Consider the following 25,456-nt stretch of genomic DNA (forward strand, 5'->3'; position numbering starts at 1 on the left):
TTCAAATCACAGTAAGAAAATTGATTGTTATGAAAAAAAAGAAGAAAAACTCACAGTAAGAAATTTATTTTTGTGAGCCAGACTAGTGCATTTTTGTCTTATTGTCTGCACTAACCATTGTTCCCTACACTTCATCAATTTGCGGTCAAATGCAAAACAACACTAAAGGGAAATCTTGGTTCCCCATAATCAAAACAGAGCTATGTAAATCTAGAACCATAAATGTAAATAAGCTTATAAATCTGCAAATTGATTGCCAAGATCAAAATTTCACCATAACTAGACTAGATACAAAGGCATGTTTCATGCTAAGCCTCCATTTTGATTATAAATAACATGGTATAGTATGTGGATGAATGTTATAATGCATCCTAAAGTTTAGCAACCAAGTTCCACCAAAGGAGAACAACCAACTGAATGATGTAGGGCTTGTCTTTACTCAAATAAAATTTTCACCATAACAATCCATTCCTTTTCCAGCTGAATAATACCAGATTAGTCTTTACATTTACACGCTATCCAAAATCAAGAATCACAAATGTTGTTTAGACCTTTGGTGATTTGACATTTGGTTTTGTCATTTCCAGGACACGGATGTCTATGTTCACTTGAAACAAGAAGGCAGCTGCCAAATTACAAAATGGAATTTACAGCAGAAATATTGCCATTGTGAGATACATTAAATCAAGCTTTGGTTTGGAGAATGTATTTTCTTGTTCGAGCAGAACAGAATAGAACAACAACACCAAAATCAAAACTAACAAAGGCACTGATAAAGAAAATCCCCACAGATATAGGTCCATCCATCTTATCTTCCCTAAAATAACTGCCTTGATTTGATGGAATCCTTCCATCACATATTCCACTTGAAGATTCCAAGCATAAATCCGGGTTTCCAGCAAATGCACCAGGAAATCTTCCATACCCTTGCTTCTGAGGAACATATCCAGAGAAACAGTTGTAAGACAGATTCAAGATGGTTAAATCTTGAAGGCCGGAAATGTTTCCTGGGATATGTCCCGATAGAGAATTATGCGACAAGTCTATAGCTCTCAAACTCTGCATTTTCTGCAAACTGGGAAGCTGTCCATTGAGAAAATTGTATGACAAATTCAGATATTCTAGGCCAGCGAGGCCAAATAAGCCCCTTGGAATCTCTCCATGAAACAAGTTATTGGATAGATCGATTACGAACATCGATGAAAGATCGTAACTGAGTTGGTTGCTATCAGAAACAACTACGGAAACTCTTGGTTGAACATTGGTTGCTTCAACCAAAGGCTCTTTAACCGTAACATTCCTTGTGTTAAATAATAAGCTACCCTTCAAATTAATATCAGGTATAAAGCCAGAAAAATTATTATGCGACAAATCCAGTGTTTCTATAGCTTGAAATGTGAACAACCAACTAGGCAAGCTTCCATCGAATTTGTTCCAAGCAAGAGAAAGATACCTGAGGTTTGTCCATTTAGTTATCGCATCGTTCAATGATCCAGAAAGATCATTGGAACTAAAATCCACAATCTCCAAAGATTTACAACCAGCCAAAGTGAGTGGAATAGCACCAGAAAACCTATTGTTGCTTATATCTAGTATCCTCAAGATATCCAACGCGTCAAACTCCGGTTGAATCACACCAGAAAGATTGTTGTTATTAAGTACTAAAGCATACAACTGAAAGCACCCAACAATACTAAATGGAATGGTACCAGACAAAGAGTTGTGTGAGAGATCAATGACTTGAAGATAAGTCAAGTTTCCAATTCTAGAAGGAATTTCTCCAGAAAGAAGATTGTGAGAAAGGAACAAAGCCTGCAGGCTTTTCAACTCAGTAATTTTCAATGGAATTTCACCAGAGAATTGATTGTGAGAAAGGTCAAGAAAAACAAGGCCAAGTTTCTCAGTGGTCTCTGCAATTTTACTAGGAATAGGACCAGACAAATCATTATTACTCAAGTCCAAAACAACAAGTTTCTCTGAGAACACAAGCCTTGAATATATTCTATATTTCAAATGGTTCCTTGATAGGTTCAAATGAGTCAAAGCTTGAAAAGAAGCAATACAAGCAGGTAAACCCCCAACAATAGAATTGTTAGACAAATTCAACACAGTTAAGGACTGAACTGAAGCTGCAAAACAAGGCAAAGTACCTGTAAACTGATTGGAAGCAAGATTGAGAAAAACCAAAGGCTGTTGAAAATCAACAAGATTGCCAGATAATAGATTGTTTTCAAGGTCCAAATACTTAAGGGACTTCAAGTAAAGCAAGCTTTCAGGTATACCTCCACTAAATGAACAGAAACCAAGATGGATTCTTTCAAGATTTACAGAGAAGTTACCGAACCAAAAAGGCAATGAACCTCCCAAAGGTGGATTATCATTCAAAACAAGCTCAGTGAGAACCTTAAGCCTCATGAAAGAGCTTGGTATTCCACCATGAAACCTGTTGTGACTAAGATCAATAACACTAAGGTTAAGTAAGTTTCCAAAACAAAAAGGTAGAGGGCATGTGAAATTGTTATGTGAAAAATCCACCTTGTTAAGATACAAAAGGTTACAAAAATTGGTGTGAATTTGACCTGACAAATTCATACTATTTAGGTTGATTGAAATCACTCTACCAGTAGTGTTTTCACATGTGATTCCAACCCATGTAGTGCAATTGGAACCTACCCAGTTGGATAAACTCTGGTTAGGGTCATGCAGTGATGATTTGAACCATAAAAGAGATTTTTTGTCTTGTGGGTGAATATCAATTGAGTGAGAAGAGGTAACACAGTGAAGAATCAAACAAAGTAGTGTGAGTGAATGACAAAAACGATAAAGGGGCATGGTAAAGGTGTGATTTTTAAGAAGGGGGAGAAGAGTTTGAAGTAGTGGAAGATGAAAAAGAGGAACTTGGGTGAAGAATTTGAAGATTTTAGATTGAATGTGTGAAGGGGGAAAACACAATAAATAAATAAATAAATAAAAAAGACAGAACAAAAAGAGGAACAAGAACAGAACAAGAACAACTTACATTGGTTTTAGGTTAGTGGTGATGTGTGGGACAGAGATAAAGTGAGGGTGCAAGATGTGGGTTTAGATTGGATCAAAGCAATAAAGTGGCTTTGGAGTGTTTTCTTCCTTCTCTTTATTCTCTTTTCTATAGTCTTTTTTCCTTTTTCTTGCAATCTCTCTCCTTTTCCTCTTGTATGTTTTGTAAAAACTTGGAACAACTACACTTGTAAATTTGATAATCTTCTGGGGCTTCCCATATGTTTCTAGTTCTACTTTCTATTAAAATACATATTATCTCATTTTTTTATTTAAACTTTTTTATTATTTACCACACATGCATTTTACAAGAGTTTAATAGAGATGCATTAAACAATTGTGAAAGATTAGTTGTTTTTTTTTTTGAACGTTGTGAAAGATTAGGGCAATAGTTAATATGCATAAGTTTTTTCTTATGTATGGTGCAATAAGTCATTCACAGCCATCAGATGATTTTACACGTATAATAATCATAACTGAAGAACTTTCTATTTTTGCTTGCTCAATTTCGGCCACATTTTATATGCGATTCGATCACCGATTTCGAAAACTAATACCGGAAACATTCATAAAATCGAACGACGATCAAAACCGTATAAAGAACGTCGAGTTTCGTTGATTGTTGAGGGAGAACGAATCGGGTCGACGAACCGGGTCGTCGCGACCCGTTTCTTCAAAAAATGGGTGAGAAGGATGATGAACAGTTACGCGCCTCCACGCTTACTCTCACTAGAGGCGCGTGGGGACGCATGTGGTGTCAAGGAGACTCCAATTTTTTTTATTGTTTTTACAGAAAAATAGTAAATACTTTTCTGGGAATTTTGGGACCAGTTAGGTATTTTTCTGAGACCTTAAACTATTTTTAGTTAATTAAATGAGGTAAATATGCTTTTATAAATATCAGGTATTAATAAAATTTTCCCAAAATTTTATTTAGGGTATTTTGAATTATTTGGAACGGCTGGGGATACCTCAATCTCTCCGGTTTTATATCGTCTTAAAAATTTAAATTTATTTCACAATTTTTATTAAGGGTTAAATATGTTTTTGGAGAACAACTCTTTGAAACCATTCCACAACAAAAATGGTTTCATACCGTTATACACTGAAACCATTAGTCTAGTTAAATGGTTTCATGGCGTTATACACCGAAACCATTATTATAGTTAAATGGTTTTATATGAGCATTAGTGCCAAGATGTTATACACTGAAACCATTAGTCTTGTTAATTGGTTTCAAGATGTTATACACTGAAACCATTTGTCTAGTTAAATGGTTTGATACTGTTATACACTGAAACCATTATTATAGTTAAATGGTTTTATATGAGCATTAGTGCCAAGATGTTATACACTGAAATCATTAGTCCTTTTAATTGGTTTCAAGATGTTATACACTGAAACCATTAGTCTAGTTAAATGGTTTCATACTGTTATACACTGAAACCATTATTCTAGTTAAATGGTTTCATAGCGTTATACACTGAAACCATTAGTCTTGTTATTTAGTTTCAAGATGTTATACACTTAAACCATTAGTCTAGTTAAATGGTTTCATAGCGTTATACACTGAAACCATTATTTTAGTTAAATGGTTTCATATGGGCATTAGTGCCAAGATGTTATACACTGAAACCATTGTTATTAAGTAAAACATCACGTAACCATTTTACAAGATCATGCTACATAAAGCAAAAAATCATATAAAGCAATTAGGGTTAGTTTAGTTGAGAAAAAATTTGGATAGTATGCATGAGATATTGGATTCGATCATTTTTTTTATTGTAAAGAAAAACATCCATATGTGTGTGTGTGTGTGTGAGTGAGATATTGGATTCGATCATTTTTTTATTGTAAAGAAAAACATCCATATGTGTGTGTGTGTGTGTGTGTGAGAGAGACAGAGAGATTTTATTTATATTGTGATTATGATTGATAAAACTTAAAATTAAATTGTATGTTTGACAAATATGCTTTATATATACATGAACCATTGGTTATTATGTTGGGCTTCTAGGGGGTGTATGACGAAAATTAATTAAAAATGGATTCTTATAATCTATATATTATATGTTTAGGAGTTTTTTCTCATGAAAACTTTCCTACATGGCATTCTCTTGATCAACCAATTTTTTTTTATCATACATGGCATCTTCTAAGACCACATTTGCTTATGTGTCGTTTGGTTAAAACTCCTTAGGGCCCGTTTGGTGCGCAGGATACCATAGTGACAGGATAGGATATAAAACAGGATAAGGATGGGATAGGATAACAGTTATACTCAGTTATCATATTCTGTGTTTGGTGCACACAGCATAACAATCATGATAACTATTATATTTTGTTTTTAAACTCATAATAATATGATAAGATATATAACATATTCATTTGACAAAATTACTCTTGTAAAACAATTGTTATTTTTTTAAAATTATTTTGTAATACTTTGAATTTTATAAATAAAAAATATAAATAAGTAATCAAATAACTTTATATAATAATCATTTTACTTTAAAATAAAAAATATAAACCAGTTTCCTATTTGTCAATTTTTTAATAATCATTTTACTTTAAAATATTAATAATTTTAGTAAAATTTTGATTTTTTAGAATATATAAATTACAAAATTACTCCTGTGAGAAAATCACATATATATTTAAAAATTAATTATTTTATTATTTATATTTTATTAATTTTATTTTATGTATTGTAAAATATATTTTATAAAATAAATCAATAATTTTTTTTTTCTTATCCTATCCTGCTGGTAACCCAGCTCAAATTCAGGATAAGAATTATAACTAGAGAGACAGGATTGGATAAGCTTCAGGATTAACTTATCATATCTTGTTGTATCACCAAACACTGGATTGCGGCAGGATATGATACAGTTATCCTATCCTGTCTCTTATCATGTGCACCAAACGGACCCTTAAGGTTTACATATCCAATTTTGGTTGATTTTGATCTTATCTTCTTAATCAATCACTACCACCATTCCCACAATTGCCTTAATTATTACACGTTTTCTATTTAATTGTTTTAATACTTTGTTACTAATTATATCATGGTAGGAACCAAAATGACAAATTAAGGAATGTTATTTCCCAAATCAACATTTATTTCCTACATTTTCCTTGACCTTTGGCTAATTTGGAAATTCAATCATTTCTCAATTATTGTTTATAAATCGTATTTAATGCACCTATTAAAAATAAACTAAAAAGGAAATAACTCAAATTCAAATATACATGGTAATTTGTACCAAACAAAATATTACTACATGGGGTTATTGATAAAAAAAAAAAACCTACATGGAAGTATTAAGCAAAGAATATCTTTTTCTGTATATTCGAACATTTCACCGTGTTTATCAGTATATTCGTTCATTATATTTTTCGTATAGCAAAATAAGTGTAAAATGTGCTAAAAGAAATTGAATTTATCAAAATAATAAATACATCTTGATTTACATAAAACATAAAATGTACAATAATATATTAACAAAAAAAATAAAAATAAAGTATGTTGACCTTCATCTACAAAATAATATAGAATTTAATTATTTAATTTTTTTTTATGATGTTATAACATGTGAGTTGGGAACGGGGAGTCGGGTATCACTATCACTCTCTATTCCGTCATTTCTCTCTTAAATATTCAAAATACGTATCATTTATCATATATCATATTTAAATAAATTATTACATTAAATATAAAATTAATTTTACAAATAATTAAAAAATAAAAAAATATTAAAATTTTAATAATTCATATTTTTAATGCGTCAAAAATGATCTTATATTTTTCATTGAACATTAACTCGTGCAAATGCACGGGTAAGTTATACTAGTATATACTTAAAAGGAACAAAAATTATTATTTAATTGGAAACGGGGGGCGCGCTAGAAATTTGGGGGGTGCGCTAGAAGTTTGGAGGAGGAAAAAAATTGGGGGCGCGCAAGAAATCTGGGGGAGGAAAAAAAATTGGGGGGCTCACAAGAAATCTAGGGAGGAAAAGGAAAAAAATTTTGGGGGGTGTGCTAAGCAAATGGATTGCCTATTTTGGGGTTGAGCTGACTTTTGGTGTAGGAAGCAAATATGTTGGTTGTAAGAAGCAAGTTTATGCATGGTGCATAAGTTTGGGCTTATGCACCATAACCACACCCAAAAATTAGAAAATTTCTCATCACACCCACCCATTTTCTCGCGCACTCCCCAAACTTCCAAAATTGCCCCTGCAATGTTGACTTCGGGGACTACGACCCGAAATTTTACTTGTTCGGAAAACGTTTTCCGCTCGCTCTTGTTTCGGAAAATGTTTTCCGAACGACTGAGTTTTATACCAGAACGATAGACCTTTTGTCAGTTTCAATTTTCTGCGAAAGTGAGTAAGGTTAGGGCTGCAAAGGGAGAAAAGGAACGCATAGCTTGCATCTACATCAACAAATATCATCAACCTCTGATCAATTAGTAAGTTACTGTTATTATGCATTCTTATTAATTGTCATCCAATTTTCATCAACAAACATCATCCAATTTTCATCAATTTTCATTTGCATCGAAATTTTGTTGTTATCCATTGTTCATCTGAAAATTCATTCGTTATTAAGTGATTAAATTGTTGATCATTCGTTTTTTAAGACAAGTGTTTGGCTGGCTTGTAGCATAAACTCAAGCATATGTTGTAGATTTGCATTTCGTACTCTATGTGTTTGTAAAAATGTGTCAATGAAGATTGGTAATGCATATGCTTGAAATTGTGTGCAATATAATTCGTGAAAACGACTGAATTGGAATGGAATGCATAATGTATATGTTTGAGTTTGGAAATAACCATATATTGTTGAATTATTTTTGATCATGGTGTTTTGTTTTGTTTTTTTGTTTTTGTTTAGATATGGAACACAATATTGGAAGAAGCAGGCTTGGTAGACCGAGTCAGGCACATTCTTCTGCTCGACGAGAGGCTACTGCCGGCAATCCTCCTGCTAAAAGAGGTCGTCGTAGACAAGGACAACCTCCGTCTCAAAGAACACATGATAATGAAGCGGGGGGGTCAGGCGCGACACGATCACGTTCAAGATGACAACAAGTTGATGATGTTGACGTAGATGCAGCTGAAGATGGGAATGTAAATGTTGGTCAATATTTGGCCGATGATGCAGACTGGCCCGATGAAGATGAAGAACCACCAGAACAACAAATGCAACAACAACCACCACATGAACCACCACATCAACCACCACATGCACCCAATTTGCAACCAGAGGATGGCTATCCGGGAGGACCTAGTAATTTTTCCTTATTAACGGAATACCACAAGCATAGGGCAATTCCGATATGGAATGCAGAGCCTGATGATGAAAAGGTATATAAATTATTAATTGCATATGATTTATTAAATAATTATTTGTTTTTATGTCTTGTTCTAAATTTATGTATTAATTTTCAGATTTTGAAGAAAACTATGCGGGCCATTACCAACGGAAAGAGGGTTATCAACCTTCCAAAAATGGATCGGAATGTGGACTGATTTTGGAGAGCCATAGAAGCAACCGGCTTAGAGTCGCTAAAGAGGACCAATTATAGCATAATAGACCATGGGGTTCTCACTGCATTTGCCGAAAGATGGCATTCGGAGACCAGCACCTTTCACATACCAATAGGTGAGGTTGGCATCACATTGGATGACGTCCAATGTCTGTTACATATACCGATCGAGGGAAAGCTGTTGAACCACAAAAAGATATCAAGAGCTGAAGGAGTTGAACTTGTGAATACATATCTTGGAGTGCCTGAATCCAAATGTTGGGAATTTTTTATTGATACCCACGGTCCGCATATAACTTACGGAGAGCTAGCATTTGTGTATACTACAAGATGGGAGGAAGTTGACAAAGCTGTGAATGAAAACCGACCGATGCATGAAATTACGGTGTTGAGGCAGCAATGTATTAGGGCTTTTTTGTTGTTTTTGGTGTGCACTACCATTTTCAGCAACAAAAGCCAATTCTACGTCGACGTAGTTTATTTGAGCTACTTTCAGGATTTGTCAGAGGTGAATCAGTGGAATTGGGGGTGGCTGCTTTAACATATCTGCAGTACTATTTGGATGATTCGTGCAAGGCGGGTGGTGGGCAAGTAGCCGGATACTTGTCCTTTTATCAGGTAAACAATTAGGAACATGTATTTTGGTTGTCATCTATTTTCATAATTATACTTTTCGAAATAATTTAATTTATTTTTTTGTAGGGATGGATAATTATGCACTTTCCAAAAATGACTGTGTGGCGTAGAGATCCCAACTACAGAGAGGAGATGCCACGTAATGCCACCTTCAGCACTGGACAAGGACATAGGGATCCTGTGAAGGTGTGAAAACACAAGAAGGGGGGGTTGAATTGTGTTTTAGTCAAGTTTAAAACTTTTTCAAGTTCTTAACTTAACTACAACGGCAGCGGATAAATAACACAATAAACAAGTTAAGAGAGAAAGAGATCACACAAGCAATTTATACTGGTTCCTCTCACAAAACGAGAGTAGTCCAGTCCCCTTGCACTTCCAAGGGATTTCACTATAATCACACAAGATTACACCTGCTCAAGCACACAAGCAAGAGACTTCTCAACAATGCTCAAGCACACAAGCTTAAGACTTCACACTTAAGCACACAAGCTTAAGTTTCCTCAAGTAATAGTAAAGTAAATGAAAATATACAAATGCTCTTAGATGAACCTAAAGAGAGCAAATACAAATAGTACAGAGTATTTGACTAAAGTGCAAAAACACTTGATAAGAGGTTCAGAGCTTGTATACACAGAATTCAGAGTTTGTTCAGCGCACGTTTAATCCTTGATAATTGTATTTTTGGTTGTAGCTGATTCTTCTAGTATATATACCACTAGAAAAGAGTCGTTGTAAAAAGAACCGTTGGAGTTGATAATCTTTTGTCTTCAAGCAGTCTGTCTTGATGCAGTTTGTTTGTATCTAAACTGAGTAAGAGTTTCAGATACTTTGACTACTGCAGAGTGGACTTTCCTTATTCAGCTAACAAAACTGAAAACCCACGTTCTCAAGTGAGGACAGACAAAATGAGAGTAGCTGAACTGATCAGGCTTGAAAGGTCCTTTTCTTCATTGGTAGAAGAGTTGACTTGCAAAGGGAATCTTCACAAATATCAAAAAGATCTTCAGAGGTTGATGAGGCTTTAGTCACTCAAGAAGTTCTGAAGTCTTCATCCTCTGAAGGTTTTAGCTTCTGAAGTCCAACATCTTATGAGCGCTTGTGAACTTCTGAATTCACATCCTCTGAGCTTCACTCAGAGCTTATCTGATACTTATATTTGCACACTTAAAATAAATTTTTAGTCCTTCCAATTGTTTATTAATACTTTGTTATCATCAAAACCTTTATAGATTTAGGGGCTAACATTTTTAAATCGATTTTGTTCCAACAATCTCCCCCTTTTTGATGATGACAAACATAAGTATTAATTGACAATTGTTGTTAAATTAATTTATCATGTTTCTCTTAGGTTTATGAGGTTTGCAAGCTCCCCCTAAGATTGATACTCCTTAAAGCCAAAACTTTAAGTTATATTCATGATATTTTAATTTAGTATAAGATTAAGATAATTTGAAATAATACAAGTTTCATATCTTTCTTCATAGTGAGAGGTTTGCAAGCTCTCCCCCTAAGTCTCATAAGGCTAAGTTAAGATTGCACTCTTAACTTATCCTTACTTATGAAATTTATTTTAGTTTCAACTAACTTAGTCTCCGCATTGAAAGTAACAACTTAAAAGTAACAACTTATAACTTAACGGATAAAAGCGAGATAAAAGTGTGGTTTCAGTTTTTGGAACTTATCACTTATCAATTAATGCGTAACTACTCCCCCTTTTGTCATTATCAAAAAAATAAAAAAAAATTAGATAACCAAGACAGTCAAAGAAGAAGAGTGGTTGTTACAAAGGTGAATTAATTTCAAAAACAAAAACCAACGCGCTCAAAGGTTTATAAAAGGTGAACGAGTTAACATGCCTGCTTCACGTAAAAACAAGAATAAACGAGTAAAACAAGAGAGATTAGGAATAATGAAAAGGTTTAGTTCACGCATTGCAGAGTTTCGGAGAAAGAAAGAAGACGAACAACGCGAAAAAGATGAGAAAGATAAAGAAGACAACAAGAAACCACAAGATGCTGAGATAATAATCATCTCATCAGATTCTGAAGCTGAAGAGAATGAAGATGATGCTGACTATGTTGAGTTCTTGGCTGGCTATGTTCCAGAAGAAGAACAAGAAGAAGAAGAAGAAGAGCAAAACCCAGATCCCATAGAAATTTCATCAGATGATGCTGAGGAGAAATCGGAGATTTCTTCTGAGTATTATCCATCTGATTAGGATTAGGTTGTCTTTTTCTTTTTCTTTTTACCAATGTACGCAACATGGTTAGATCATTAATAAAAATTTTCGTTTTAAAAGCATCTTGAGTTCTTATGTTCTTATTTATCAAAGAAAATTAGCACAAGCAAAACAAACAAAAAAATATAACACAAATATAACAAACCACATAATCAAGAAAAACAAAATAGCTTAAAATAAAATTGTTCAGAAGATAATAAGAAAACAAAAAAAAAAACTTAAAACAAGTGCATAGAATCCTAGGGTTTCTTAAGGAAAGCTAAGAGTTGGTCAAATTTGTCATTCAGCGATCCCACATTGGAAACTAAACCATCCACCTTGGTTTCCAATGTTTGGTGAGCAGCTCTTTGCCTTTCCAGACCTTCCTGCTGTTCCCTCAGGGCTTCTTGAAAGATCTGCAACTGATTAACCACCACAGGAGCTTGATCTTCAATCAAGGGTGCTTGTTCTTCAACCAAAGGTGCCTTGCCTTTATCAGAGGGTTCACCTTCCTCTGGATAATCAATCATCAGGACATCATCCTGGTTCAGTACATTCAGTACATCCTCTTCTGTGGCATCCTCATGATGTAGCTCATTTGCCAACTGGGCAACTCTAGCAGCAGCTTCTTCCAGACGTTCCTTCTCAACCCTGTGAGCTTCAAGACTCTGAAAAAGCTTGGAATCAATCCAACAAACCTTGAAAGCAGATAAACGCTGTTCAGCAGCAACAATGGCTTCAAGCTTAGCACGCTCAGATTCTTCATGATTGAAAGACGTTAACCTCTTCAACTCAGCCCTAGCCAAACTGTCCTTCATGAAGCTTATAACATCCAGATCCCTCTTACCAACAACAACCTTAATCTCTTCAGCAGCATCATCCAAAGCATTGCAAATCCTTGCCTTAATGCTTGACACTTCTAGGTCCACATCAGAAGGACATACTAAAAACCTGTCCTTTAACAGAGATAATCTAACCAAGTCATCATGAAACTGAGTGGATAGATTACTAAAAGGGTTAGATGATGAGGGTGAAGGATTGGGAATGGTAGAGAGATTTGGTGTTTCAGTAGCAGGGTTGTCAATAATAACAACTTCTGCCTCTGAAGGCTTAGGAGCACAAGTGTGAATACGCTCAGGAGAAGCATGTTCAGCACTTGGGTTAGGATTGGGTTCAGGGGTTGCTTCAGATGATGAGATGTCAGAGGTTGATTCAGGATAAATGTGTTCAGGGGATGGTTCAGGAGATTTGTGTTCAGCTGTTGGTTCAGGAGATTTATGTTCAGCTGTTGGTTCAGGAGATTTATGTGGAGAAGGTTGTTTTGTGGGAGAGATTGGTTCAGTGATTGGAATATGTGATGTTGGTTCAGATGATGGAATGGTAGGTGTTTCTTTTTGTGATTGGGGTTGAGGTTGAGGTGATTTAGGTTTAGGGGGTGATGAAGATTTCTGGGTGAAGGTTTGATTATTCAAAGGGTCTGGACTAAGATGTTTCTCTAGTTCAGACAAAGGGTTGTCAGAGGTTGGAATATCAGAGGTTGGAAGTACAGTTCTGAGTGGTTTGGTGTAACCTATTCCAATCTCATTTTCATTAAAGATGTACTTAGAAGACTTACCTTTACCTTTAGGAACAGGAACAGGTCTTCTACGAAGTCTTTCAGCCAGTGTCTCTTCATCAGATTCAGTCTCATCTTCAGATGCAGACTCTTCAGATGAGCTGTCAACTTCAACAACTATAGGCTCTTTGGAAGCTCCTTCAGCAGCCTTGGTTGCAGTTTCTTCATGCTTCTTCTTTGTTCTCTTTTCAGCATCAGCTTGCTCCACCTTAATCTTCTTCTGAGCCAAGAGATCTGGCTTAGGTTGATCAGCTTGAGGAACAGCCTTTCTCTTAGGTCTCCTTGTAGGATTATACAAATTTGCAGGAGCAGGAGGAATCATACTTCTATCAACAACGAATCCTTCTTCTCTGAGCACTTCCAAATAGTCCTGAATGATGTGCTCAGCATCAGCTTCTGAAATAACTGGATATCCATCCACATACAGACGATCTTCAAGTTTAGCAGATAGCTCTTGTGGAGGTGCAACAGGCTTAGATGCAATAAGACGCATCTTAGTAAGGAAACTAGCATGTAGAATTTCAGGTGTGAACTTCTTCTCCACAAGTTCTGGATGAAATTTCTTTAAGTTCTGAACAACATGACCTTGATGCAGAAGGTCTGACAACAATCTAGGATAAACTATAGTAGTTTTCCTCTGAGATTTACTTGCAAAAATGGCTTCACATATCCTTTCAAAGAAGTAATCTCCAAGATTTACCTTCTTTCCTGTCAGAAGGAAATACAGCAGATGACGATGAGTCCAGGAGATTGTATCAGTCCCACCAACCCTTGGACTGATAGCTGCTAAGATGATTTTGAAGAGAACTCTACATTCATCAGTCAATCCTTTTACTTTCCCTTTCAAGGAGAAGTCTGTGCAGATGAGATGCAGAAGATCATCTCTGTATCTTGTATCCTTTTCAAAAACATCTAACTCTATCCCAGAGTTAGGCAGACCAAGAAGAGCATTGAAATGAATGGGCGAGAGACTCATATTCATTCCACAGATGTTAGACCTAATCTGTACACCTGTATATTCCAGCAGACCCATTTCCTTCCTAGTTTTACCCTTCATACTAGGATTCCTTTCTATTGCAGCAAGCTCTTCCTTCTTAGCTTCATGCTTATCAAACACCTTTGCTTTCATCCAGAATTTCTTCAGCAAATCTGGGTAGATAGGACCGTTAAGCATGTCGAAGTACTTATCCCAACCTTGAGTGATAAAGTACGGCTTAACGTCGAAACCATTAGCTTTCAAGCCGTCGAAATCTATTATCTTCTCTGACAGAAACGTGAGTTCAGATTCTGGGAATTCCATCTCGTTCCCAACAATCTGAAGGTTCTTGAACAAAAATGGTGGAATCTTAGTTGACGAAGAAGACAAAGGTCCGGCCATTGTTGGAGATTAGGGTAGGGTTTGGAAACTAACGAGAGAGAAAGAAAGTTTGTTGGAGGTTTAGAGAGAAAAAGAAAGTGTAGGTTGTGAGAGTGAGAAGTGTGCAAGTGTATTGTGTAAGTTTTATTTAAATGCACACAGTTAACACGAAAATAGCAAATTTGGGAAGTTACGCTAATTGACAGAAAGTTGAATACCAAAAATCATCATTAACCACCCACTACCTGACACACGTAGACCACGTGCAGAATTTTACTCGGTAACTGCTATTTTAATGGACAACTGTTCAGCAGTGAATACTAAACGTTTCCCACTTAAATAGTTCAGAGCCTCTGAGATATTTAAAAATCTCTATCAGAGTTAGGTACTTCAGAGCTTGTGTTTCAGATGATCTGAATCAAAAGTTCTGATATACATAACCTCTTACACTTTAAAAGCCAAAAAAAAATAAAATTTATTCAGAGATTGAAAACATGTTCAGATGTTTCTTTATAAAATCAAATCTTTCAACAGGTAAGGCTTTAGTAAATATGTCAGCCCATTGATTTTCAGTATCAACAAACTTAATATCTATAATGCCTCTCTGAACATAATCTCTGATAAAATGGTGTTTAATTTCAATATGTTTGGCTCTAGAGTGTAGGATAGGATTTTTAGATAAATGAATGGCTGCAGTATTGTCACAATATAAAGGAATATTGTTACTGCTTACCTGATAATCTTCTAACTGATATTTTAACCAGAGTAGTTGTGTACAACACTTAGCTGCTGAAATGTATTCTGCTTCTGCTGTAGACAAAGCTATAGTAGTTTGTCTCTTACTAGCCCAGGAGATAAGGTTTTCACCAACAAATTGACAATTGCCACTTGTGGATTTTCTTTCAATTTTATCTCCAGCATAGTCAGCATCACAGAATCCATTTAGCACATAGTCATTGGATTTCTTATAGAGAAGTCCAAGATTAGTTGTTCCTTTCAGATACCTAAAGATTCTCTTTACAGCAGTAAGATGAGATTCTCTAGGATCTGACTGGAATCTTGCACACAAGCATACACTGAATAAAATATCTGGTCTAGAGGCTGTCAGATAGAGTAAGGAACCAATCATACCTCTGTAGACCTTTTGATCTACTTTTCCTTCATCATCTGACTTGCTCATGTTGGTAGTTGAATGCATAGGAGTGTTCATTATCTTGCAGTCATCTAGATTGAACTTCTTCAGAAGTTCCTTGGTATATTTTGATTGATGAACATAAGTTCCTTCCTTCTTCTGATTGATTTGAATTCCAAGAAAGAATTTCAATTCTCCCATCATGCTCATTTCAAATTCATCCTGCATTATCTTAGAAAAATTCTTGCACAAGGAAGCATTAGTTGAACCAAAAATAATATCATCAACATAAATTTGAATGATTAAAATGTCTTCTTTGGTTGTTTTTCTAAAGAGTGTGCAGTCAACCTTCCCTTTCTCAAAACCCTTTTCAAGAAGAAAATTACTGAGTCTATCATACCAAGCTCTTGGAGCTTGTTTCAGACCATACAGTGATTTCTTTAATTTAAAAACATGTTCTGGGTTTGAGACATCTTCAAAACCAGGAGGTTGCTTAACATACACTTCTTTAGAAATAAAACCATTTAAGAAGGCACTTTTAACATCCATCTGATACAAGGTTATTCCATGATTAACAGCATAGGATAGAAGTAACCTGATTGCTTCAAGTCTAGCAACTGGTGCAAAGGTTTCAGTATAGTCAATCCCCTCTTGTTGACTATAACCTTGTGCAACCAATCTAGCCTTGTTTCTTACCACTTCACCTTGTTCATTCAGCTTGTTTCTGAATACCCATTTTGTTCCAATAATGTTCTTGTGTGAAGGTTTGGGCACTAGAGTCCATACATCATTCCTTTGAAATTGATTCAGCTCTTCTTGCATTGCTACAATCCAAGCATCATCCTTCAGAGCTTCATCAATCTTTGAAGGTTCCATCATTGAGATAAGACCAACTAAAGATTCCTCATTTCTCAGTTGAGATCTTGTCTTTCTTGGACTATCCTTGTTGCCTAAGATCAGTTCCTCTGGATGTGATGATTTGTATTTGAAGGTATTTCTTGGGGGCTCATCATCTTCAGACTCATCAACATCAGGTTCAGCAGTTGCTTCAGCTCTTTGTTGTTCAGAGTCTGTAGGAACTGTTATGTTCAGAGGTTCTTCAGAAAATGGATGTTCTGAGTAGTTTGGAATATCTGAATATTGATCCTCTGATACCTGAAATCTAGACAAACCTTCCACAAGCTCTGACACTTGGTCAGGCTCTTTGTCATCAAATTTGACATGCATACTTTCTTCCACAGTGTGTGTTTCAGAAATATACAGTCTGTATGCTTTTGAGCGTTCAGAGTATCCTATAAAGATACCCTTATAACCTCTAGCATCAAATTTCTTTAGATGGACTTTGTTGTTTAAGATATAACATGTACATCCAAACTAATGAAAATAAGAAATGTCAGGTTTTCTTCCTTTGAACAATTCATAAGCAGTTTTGTTCAATTTAGATCTGATATAGATTCTATTTTGAACATAACATGCTGTGTTTACAGCTTCTGCCCATAAAAATTTTGCTACATTAGTTTCATGCATCATGGTTCTGGCCATTTCTTGCAGAGTTCTATTCTTCCTTTCTACAACCCCATTTTGTTGAGGAGTTCTAGGAGAAGAGAATTCATGCAGGATGCCATATTTTTCACAAAAGTTTTCAAAAGGTTCATTTTCAAATTCTCCACCATGATCACTTCTAACTTTTAAAATGGTGTAGCCTTTTTCATTTTGAATTTGTTTGCAGAAGATGTTAAACTCATCATAAGCTTCATCTTTTGTTCTTAAGAATTTTACCCAAGTCCATCTACTGTAATCATCAACAATTACTAATCCATACTTCTTTCCATTGATAGAGGCAGTGTGAACTGGCCCAAAAAGATCAATGTGAAGAAGTTCCAATGGTCTTGAGGTAGAAACAATGTTTTTAGGTTTAAAAGAAGATTTTGTAATTTTTCCTTTTTGACAAGAACCACAAAGTGTGTTTGAGTGATATTTGATTTTTGGTAAACCTCTGACAAGGTCAAGCTTGCTAAGCTTAGAGATTAATCTCCAGTTAGCATGGCCTAACCTCTTATGCCAGACCCATTTTTCTTCACTCAAAGTCAAAAGACACATCACTTTTTGTTCATTCAAATCAGAAAGATTAATTTTATAAACATTGTTCTTTCTAAGACCTTTGAATATAATGGAATTATCAGATTGTTTGGTTACAGTACATGATTCCTTATTAAAAATGACTACATAACCATTGTCGCAAAATTGACTTATGCTCAATAGATTATGCTTAAGTTCATCAACTAACCAAACATCATTAATAGATAGGGAAGAATTACCTACTGTACCTGTACCTATTATCTTTCCTTTTTGATTACCTCCAAAGCCAACAGATCCTCCTTCTTTCATAGTCAGCTTAGAAAATAGTTGTTTGTCACCAGTCATATGCCTTGAACATCCACTATCCAGATACCATGAATGATTCATGATACTTCTTTGAGTGGCAGGCTGTATGAGAAACAACTTTAATCATTACGATAGAACTCTTCATCAAGGTTAATGATAAAGTCATCCCAGTATTCTTCCTCTTCATTTTTCAAGTTCTGATTGTTAACTTGAGAAATTGTCAACCATTTGTCTAGGACATAAGCCCTTCTTCCTTTGCATAGGACTTGTTTCCATACTTTAGGTAGGACATATCCTTTCCTAGTTGGTAAATCTGAATGATACATTATTTCAGCTTTTGGTACCCATCTTCTGGGTCCACGCTTGTTAGTCCACACATGCTTACTATGTTGTCTAGTGTTAGAGAAAGATCTTGGTTTGGAATAATAACCTTTTTGAAATCTTTTCTTTGTTTGAAATCTGTTTTTGTTCCAAGATTTGGATTGTTTATGATTCCAGGGTTTGTATTTATCATCAATCCCATGTTCTGATTGATTATATCTACTGACTCTAGAATCATAAATAATCTGAGTCTTGTACTTCATCTGAGATTTGGAGTTTGAATTTTTTCTTTTAAAAACTTCTGATCTTTTAGATTGACTAGCTTCAGGTACTGAAGTTCCTTTGGATCCAGAATTTGAAGTCTCAGATGTTGAAGCTTTCAGAACTTCTGAACTGATGTTCTCAGGTTCTGAACAACTTCTATCTTCTGAACTTTTCTTTCCAGATCCTGAGGAACTAGGTTCCTCTGAGCTGTCAGCTTCTAAATCACTCAGATCATCATTGTCATTTTCAACAATACCAGGATTATTTCCCTCTTCACTTGGTGGAACAACATAATAAACCCAAGATTTTCCAACCTTTTTGGCAAAGGTCTTCAGCTTTGAATATGTTCTACCATATTCATAGCCAAGTCCTTCTCCTCTATGTCTCAAAACATTATAAATTCTATTAGCAGCTTTGCTCTTCCCAAGGTTGAGATGCACAAACTGTTGAAGAGCTATTTCCTGCTCATCAATAGGTTTGTGACAAACAGCACAACCCTTTTCAAAGTCATTTACTCTATTCAGAGTTTCTTGATATAGACCTTGAAAACGTTCTGCTTGTTCAGTCAGAGTGTTAAGCTTTTCTTGTAAAACTTTTTGTTTACTTAACACTCTGAGATGTTTCTCAATGACCTTGTTAAGTGCAGTTATAAGTTGAGATTTAGAGCAGTCAGAAAATACCTCATCAGTTACTTCTGAATCTGATTCTGATTCATCGTCTGAGTCTGCATCTGAGTCAGTTGAAGCCATCAGGGCTAGATTTGCCTCTTCTTCTTCCTCAACTTCTTCCTCAGATGATAGCTCTTCAAAGGTAGCCATCAGACTCTTTCTCAATTTACTCTTGAATTGTTGCTTCTTTGAGCTATATCTTTTGCTTTTGTCTTTAGTAGACATTTCTGGACAATCAGCAATAAAGTGTCCTGGCTTCTTACAGTTGAAGCAGTTCTTCTGATCATCCTTTTTTGCTGACAAAATTTCTGGAGCTGTTACCTCTGAAATTTCTTTTGTTAAATCTGTTCCATTGCTGAAACTTGGTGAATAAAGCAAACTCATCCTCATTTATCTCATCCTCTTGACCATCAGCAGAAGATTCTTCTTCAATATCAAGAAGCTGAGTCTTAAGAGCCTTAGAAGTAGTCCTAGTTGACTGTAAAGCCACTGACTTGGACTTCTTCTTAGTTTCTGAGTCAGCATCCAGAACCATCTCATGGCTTCTGAGATTGCTTATCAGAGCTTCAAGACTCAGAGTCTTGAGATTTTGAGCTTCCTCTATTGCAGTGACCTTGGGTCTCCAAGCAATAGGAAGACTTCTCAGAATCTTCTGAACATGGTCATAGGTGGAATAACTTCTCTTAAGAGCTTTAAGACCAGATACAAGGATTTGAAACCTTGTAAACATAGTCTCAATGTTTTCATCTTGTTGCATAGTGAATAGTTCATATTGCCTTATCAAAAGACTAGCTTTAGCCTCTTTAACCTTTTCATTACCATCATAGGTAGCACACATAGAATCAAAGATAGATTTAGCAGTAGACTTGTTCTCTATTCTGACATAATCCTCATGTCTAATAGCACCAACAACAATGTCTTTTACTCTATGATGCTTAGTGTAGGTTTTTAAGTTAGCTGGTGTGAGTAACTTTCTATGCTCAATGGACAACCTTCCATGTTCATTTAAGTTTTCAAAAGTTACTCCCAGCTCAACCAAATCCCACAACTCATGATCAATAGCAGTAATATTGCTATACAGTCTTTCCTTCCACCACTCAAATAATGATGCATCACCATTGAATATAGGGGCTTTCCTATTGCCACTATGTTCATGTGATTCATTACTTAAGTAGTCAAAGCCAAAAGCATTTCTAGGACCACCACCAGCACCACTGGCCTCACCGGCTTCACCGGTTGTTCTAGTGCTACTATCGTCTCCTCCAGACATAGTGTTCTCACAAGATCTTTACTGTCTCACTGTTAAGTGAAAGTAACAGACCAGAGCTCTAGATACCAATTGAAGGTGTGAAAACACAAGAAGGGGGGGTTGAATTGTGTTTTAGTCAAGTTTAAAACTTTTTCAAGTTCTTAACTTAACTACAACGGCAGCGGATAAATAACACAATAAACAAGTTAAGAGAGAGAGAGATCACACAAGCAATTTATACTGGTTCCTCTCACAAAACGAGAGTAGTCCAGTCCCCTTGCACTTCCAAGGGATTTCACTATAATCACACAAGATTACACCTGCTCAAGCACACAAGCAAGAGACTTCTCAACAATGCTCAAGCACACAAGCTTAAGACTTCACACTTAAGCACACAAGCTTAAGTTTCCTCAAGTAATAGTAAAGTAAATGAAAATATACAAATGCTCTTAGATGAACCTAAAGAGAGCAAATACAAATAGTACAGAGTATTTGACTAAAGTGCAAAAACACTTGATAAGAGGTTCAGAGCTTGTATACACAGAATTCAGAGTTTGTTCAGCGCACGTTTAATCCTTGATAATTGTATTTTTGGTTGTAGCTGATTCTTCTAGTATATATACCACTAGAAAAGAGTCGTTGTAAAAAGAACCGTTGGAGTTGATAATCTTTTGTCTTCAAGCAGTCTGTCTTGATGCAGTTTGTTTGTATCTAAACTGAGTAAGAGTTTCAGATACTTTGACTACTGCAGAGTGGACTTTCCTTATTCAGCTAACAAAACTGAAAACCCACGTTCTCAAGTGAGGACAGACAAAACGAGAGTAGCTGAACTGATCAGGCTTGAAAGGTCCTTTTCTTCATTGGTAGAAGAGTTGACTTGCAAAGGGAATCTTCACAAATATCAAAAAGATCTTCAGAGGTTGATGAGGCTTTAGTCACTCAAGAAGTTCTGAAGTCTTCATCCTCTGAAGGTTGTAGCTTCTGAAGTCCAACATCTTATGAGCGCTTGTGAACTTCTGAATTCACATCCTCTGAGCTTCACTCAGAGCTTATCTGATACTTATATCTGCACACTTAAAATAAATTTTTAGTCCTTCCAATTGTTTATTAATACTTTGTTATCATCAAAACCTTTATAGATTTAGGGGCTAACATTTTTAAATCGATTTTGTTCCAACATCCTGTCCTGTATAGGCAATTTTTGGATAACATGCAGATTTCTGATTTTGAATTTTGTCCATACGATGGCCACCGCCATGTGAGACCGTTGATTGATGTTTGCTGGTTTTCTGGTTGGTTGAGGAGCGGGTCATTGAAGGCAAAACATTTACCTGAACGTGTGCTGCGACAATTTGGTCATGTTCAAGGCATTCCAAGAGACCCTGCTGCGGCTGCCCCAGCTGGGATGAGTTTGTTGCAGATTGATCGAGTGTTTATGGAAGAGGTTGAGATGAGAATGATTGACGAAGAAATGAGAGGACCGACTGTTGCGAGAGCATGAGATCATGTACCTGGCTATATATCATGGTTCTACAAAGTCTCCCATCCGATTATGCGTCTGATCGCTGCCCCGGAACCACCACCTAGACCAGCAAACTTAGAGGTGCTGATAGAGGAACAAGAATCGCAGTCAGTTCCTGATACTTTGGATATATGCCGCAATGTTAGAACCGAGCTACGACGCTCACTTGAAGCAAATGAGGCACTGCCAGGAACTCCGATTTATGAAACTGTGAACCGAGTGCTTGGGTTTGTCGAACCAGCATTTTTGTACCGATCAAGGCGCAGACCACCGGGTAGAGGAAGATTTGACCCACATGATGCTGCAAGACGCTTTAACACTCATTGATAGCTAGCTTGTGTGTATTTGAATTTTCATTTGTTTACTTTTCAATTTTGTAATGTGTTAAGTCACTTTGATTGGATTGTAATATGTTTGGGACATCTAACTTTGATATATATAATTTCGTTTGTATCGTGTTTTGTGTATAAAACTGTGTATCACAATTTATGTCTGATTTTTGGATGGATTATTAAAGTTTTACAGGTTTTTGAATTAAGTTATATAACATAACTTGGTTATAATATAAGTCAGAATGTTCTGATCATGTGTACCCAGAATTCGGAAAACGTTTTCCGAAATTTAGCGTTTCAAAAAAAAGGTTTCTGCGTTCCGAACGGTTAACACATTTGTTCGGAAAATAGTTTCCGAAATACTGGGACTTATAAAACTAAAAGAAGAAGCAAAGGAACCAAAGGTGTGAAAATGTTCGTGTTCGATAATTTTTACTAATTGCGGTAATTTTTACTACTTCCAAAATATTCATCTCTAAACTACACCGACAAAATTTAATCTCGAACATTTATTATTTAACACATTACGATACATCAAAAACCATACGATATTGACTATATGTAAACGCGAATACATTAAAACTAAACGACAATACATTAAGGAAATAAACTTAGACAATAGAAATAAACTTATACAAATAAAACATTTTAAACGGAATGTGCATCATTTTGCAACTATTAATGTAGCATACAAACGGGGAAATTTTGGATCAATCTCTATGCAGTTGAACATTTCTTCCACATCTTCATCATTTTTCAACTCATGCCACTCGTATTTCCGTGGTGCATCATCGTATCCTCCAACATGGTCAGATGCCAGATCGATGTACGACTATGAATTCGCTAGTTTATCGATTTTGATCTGCCTTGCATATTTATAGTGATACATGACTTCAATCCTGCGTTTGAGAGAGCGGAGAGTTGTTAAAGTGTTATTCAATTCAATGTAAAACGGCTCGTCGTTGCCGCGAAACTTGACAGAAAACTGATGCGCTTTTGGTACAGAATTATGAATTGGACGAGTTGAAACATTCATTTTGTAAACATGTATTTTTTAGAACTGAATATGCATAGACATATTTATATTAGACCTTGGTTAAAAGCGTCGGTGCGATCTCGACCGTTAAAAGTGTCGGTGCGATCTCGACCGTTAAAAGTGTCGGTGAAATCTCGACCGTTAAGATTATCGGTGCGATATCGACCGTTAAATATAACTATAATTAGGAGGAAGAAAATCTGCATTTCGTAAAACAGAATAATTCGGAACGCAGAAACTGAATTTTTTGAAGTTTGTAATTTGTTCGGAAAACGTTTTCCGAAGTACTGGGACTTTTAACCATACTAAGCCACATTTATAATCATCAAAATCAGACGTACACCGATACAAATAAATATTTCGACAATCAAATCCAACATCGAATAGTACAAATTAAAGTTTAACATACACAATTCCATAAAATCATGTCCAATGTTCACTTACTTTACAAAATGTGTTCAAAATGTGTTCACTTACAAAATGAGTCTAGAATGACATCCTAAAGTGACATTCTACGCCGCAATCGCGCTAAATCAAAAAACATGAATTAAGTTAAATAACATAAACTACAAGCAATCAATTGGACATTCTTTAGAGTCTCCCTTTTGAAGATTACGTTTCGGAACAACATCGCCTTTTTCATTATCCATCAATGCCACGAAATCCGCTTGTCTATCCACGAAACTAGTCTGCCACGAAGAAGCTTCCTGCGTACAATATTTAGTCCACGTCTTACAGGTCGGAGGTAATGGACAATGTTGCTTCAACTTAACATAGACAAAATGATCTGGAACCCCTCCGATACATAAAATCTTAGAATCCGGGTCTTGTGGAGGAGTGTCTCGCAATGGAAAAAAAGTTTCACTAGCTCCAGACCTTTCACTCTTAGTCAACAACACTACTACCTTGTTGAAGCAGGAGGCAATGATGTGGCCCATGTCTGGAAACGTTAACCACTTTTCTCTAGGTGCCATGCGCCGACTAGACCTTCTCGTTGGTGGAAAGAAAGCGTCATATAGATATTGATAACGCTCCATAGAACCAAATATCGTCAAATATTCGTCTTTGTGCTTACCTAGCTCCTTTTGCAAGGTTAGTCTAATTAGCTCATAATCAGCTTGATTGTTGCGAGTATCCAAAGCAATAACACGAAATCCGCAAAAGCCATCACCATCGACATCAACTATATCCTCAATATGCGAATGCATGAACAATGGCATTGCATCAAGAAATGGAATATGTCGATCTTCGATTGGATTAACTTCACCGGTACGTGCACCCTTTTGTTTAGAAGACGATGATGTTGCTTGTGATGATTGGCTAGGCGGAAATTGCACCTCCACATGCTCCCAATAGGAAGGAGACCGAGTCATCGAACTTTCCTCGTAAGCACCCTTTCTTTTTACACCTTTATTCTTTCCAACCACAACCGGAGGTTTCAACGACGTAGAGTGTGGGAATGCAATTTGTCGCAGCTGTTCTCTAATTTGTGCTTTCATGGGGACATCGACTGTTCTCAAACGCTCCTAAACAAAAAAAAAGCAAGAAAAACAATTATAAGTAATTATCATTGTAACACATTATATAAATACTTATTGATAATTTTATTAGTTTTAGACGAACCTGAATAGCGTTCCACTCCGCCAAGCAAGAATAGTCATCAACTTGTTGTTCAACGTCCTCCCGGTCATTGAAAACCAACTTCTTCCAATGGTTGTTAATCTCATCCAGCCTAATAGGTCAGTTGTGGCGAATCTTTTTAGCAAGCACACAAGCACACGACAATCCATGGGTGCGTTGTAACACACAACCACACTTTTTGCTATCCATGCCAACTTCCTCAACCCTCTTGGCTTCTTCATGAATGTAACCCAATGCATGTCTTGAAACCTTATAAACCACTAAATTGTACATCGGCTTATCATCATATCTGAAATTCCTGGCACACAGTGAACAGGTGTTGCTCAAGGTGTATCAACACTTGTCTGTTGTAGACAGATGTTGTTACCGGTGCGCCAACACTTGTCTATAAACAGAGCAAATAACATAAAACAAAACAAACAGTAAAGTAAATAACACACAAGAGTTGTTAACCCAGTTCAGCCTAAAGCCTACTCTGGGGGATACCAAT

General features: G+C 36.0%; 2 protein-coding genes across 3 annotated transcripts; both read right to left on the reverse strand.

Annotated features, from left to right (window-relative positions):
- Nucleotides 1-30: 30 nt before the first annotated feature.
- On the reverse strand, nucleotides 31-3,251 carry LOC123888517 (receptor-like protein CLAVATA2). Of its 2 annotated transcripts, XM_045937602.1 has the most exons (2): nucleotides 3,020-3,229; nucleotides 31-2,452 (listed from the first exon to the last, which is right to left on the reverse strand). In XM_045937602.1, exon 2 carries the CDS (start codon nucleotides 2,413-2,415, stop codon nucleotides 685-687), a length of 1,731 nt encoding a protein of 576 aa, XP_045793558.1. In that variant the 5' UTR covers nucleotides 2,416-2,452; nucleotides 3,020-3,229; the 3' UTR covers nucleotides 31-684. The 2 variants fall into 2 exon arrangements, with proteins under 2 accessions (XP_045793558.1, XP_045793557.1); XM_045937601.1 differs by having other exon boundaries at nucleotides 31-3,251.
- Nucleotides 3,252-23,891: 20,640 nt separating this feature from the next.
- LOC123892293 lies at nucleotides 23,892-25,239 on the reverse strand. The gene is made up of 3 exons (XM_045942092.1): nucleotides 25,142-25,239; nucleotides 24,949-25,057; nucleotides 23,892-24,851 (listed from the first exon to the last, which is right to left on the reverse strand). The coding sequence occupies exons 1-3, from the start codon at nucleotides 25,237-25,239 to the stop codon at nucleotides 23,892-23,894; spliced, it is 1,167 nt and encodes a 388-aa protein (XP_045798048.1).
- Between the last annotated feature and the right edge of the window lie 217 nt (nucleotides 25,240-25,456).

Source organism: Trifolium pratense, linkage group LG6 (genome assembly GCF_020283565.1).
Source record: "Trifolium pratense cultivar HEN17-A07 linkage group LG6, ARS_RC_1.1, whole genome shotgun sequence".
Lineage (NCBI taxonomy): Eukaryota > Viridiplantae > Streptophyta > Magnoliopsida > Fabales > Fabaceae > Trifolium > Trifolium pratense.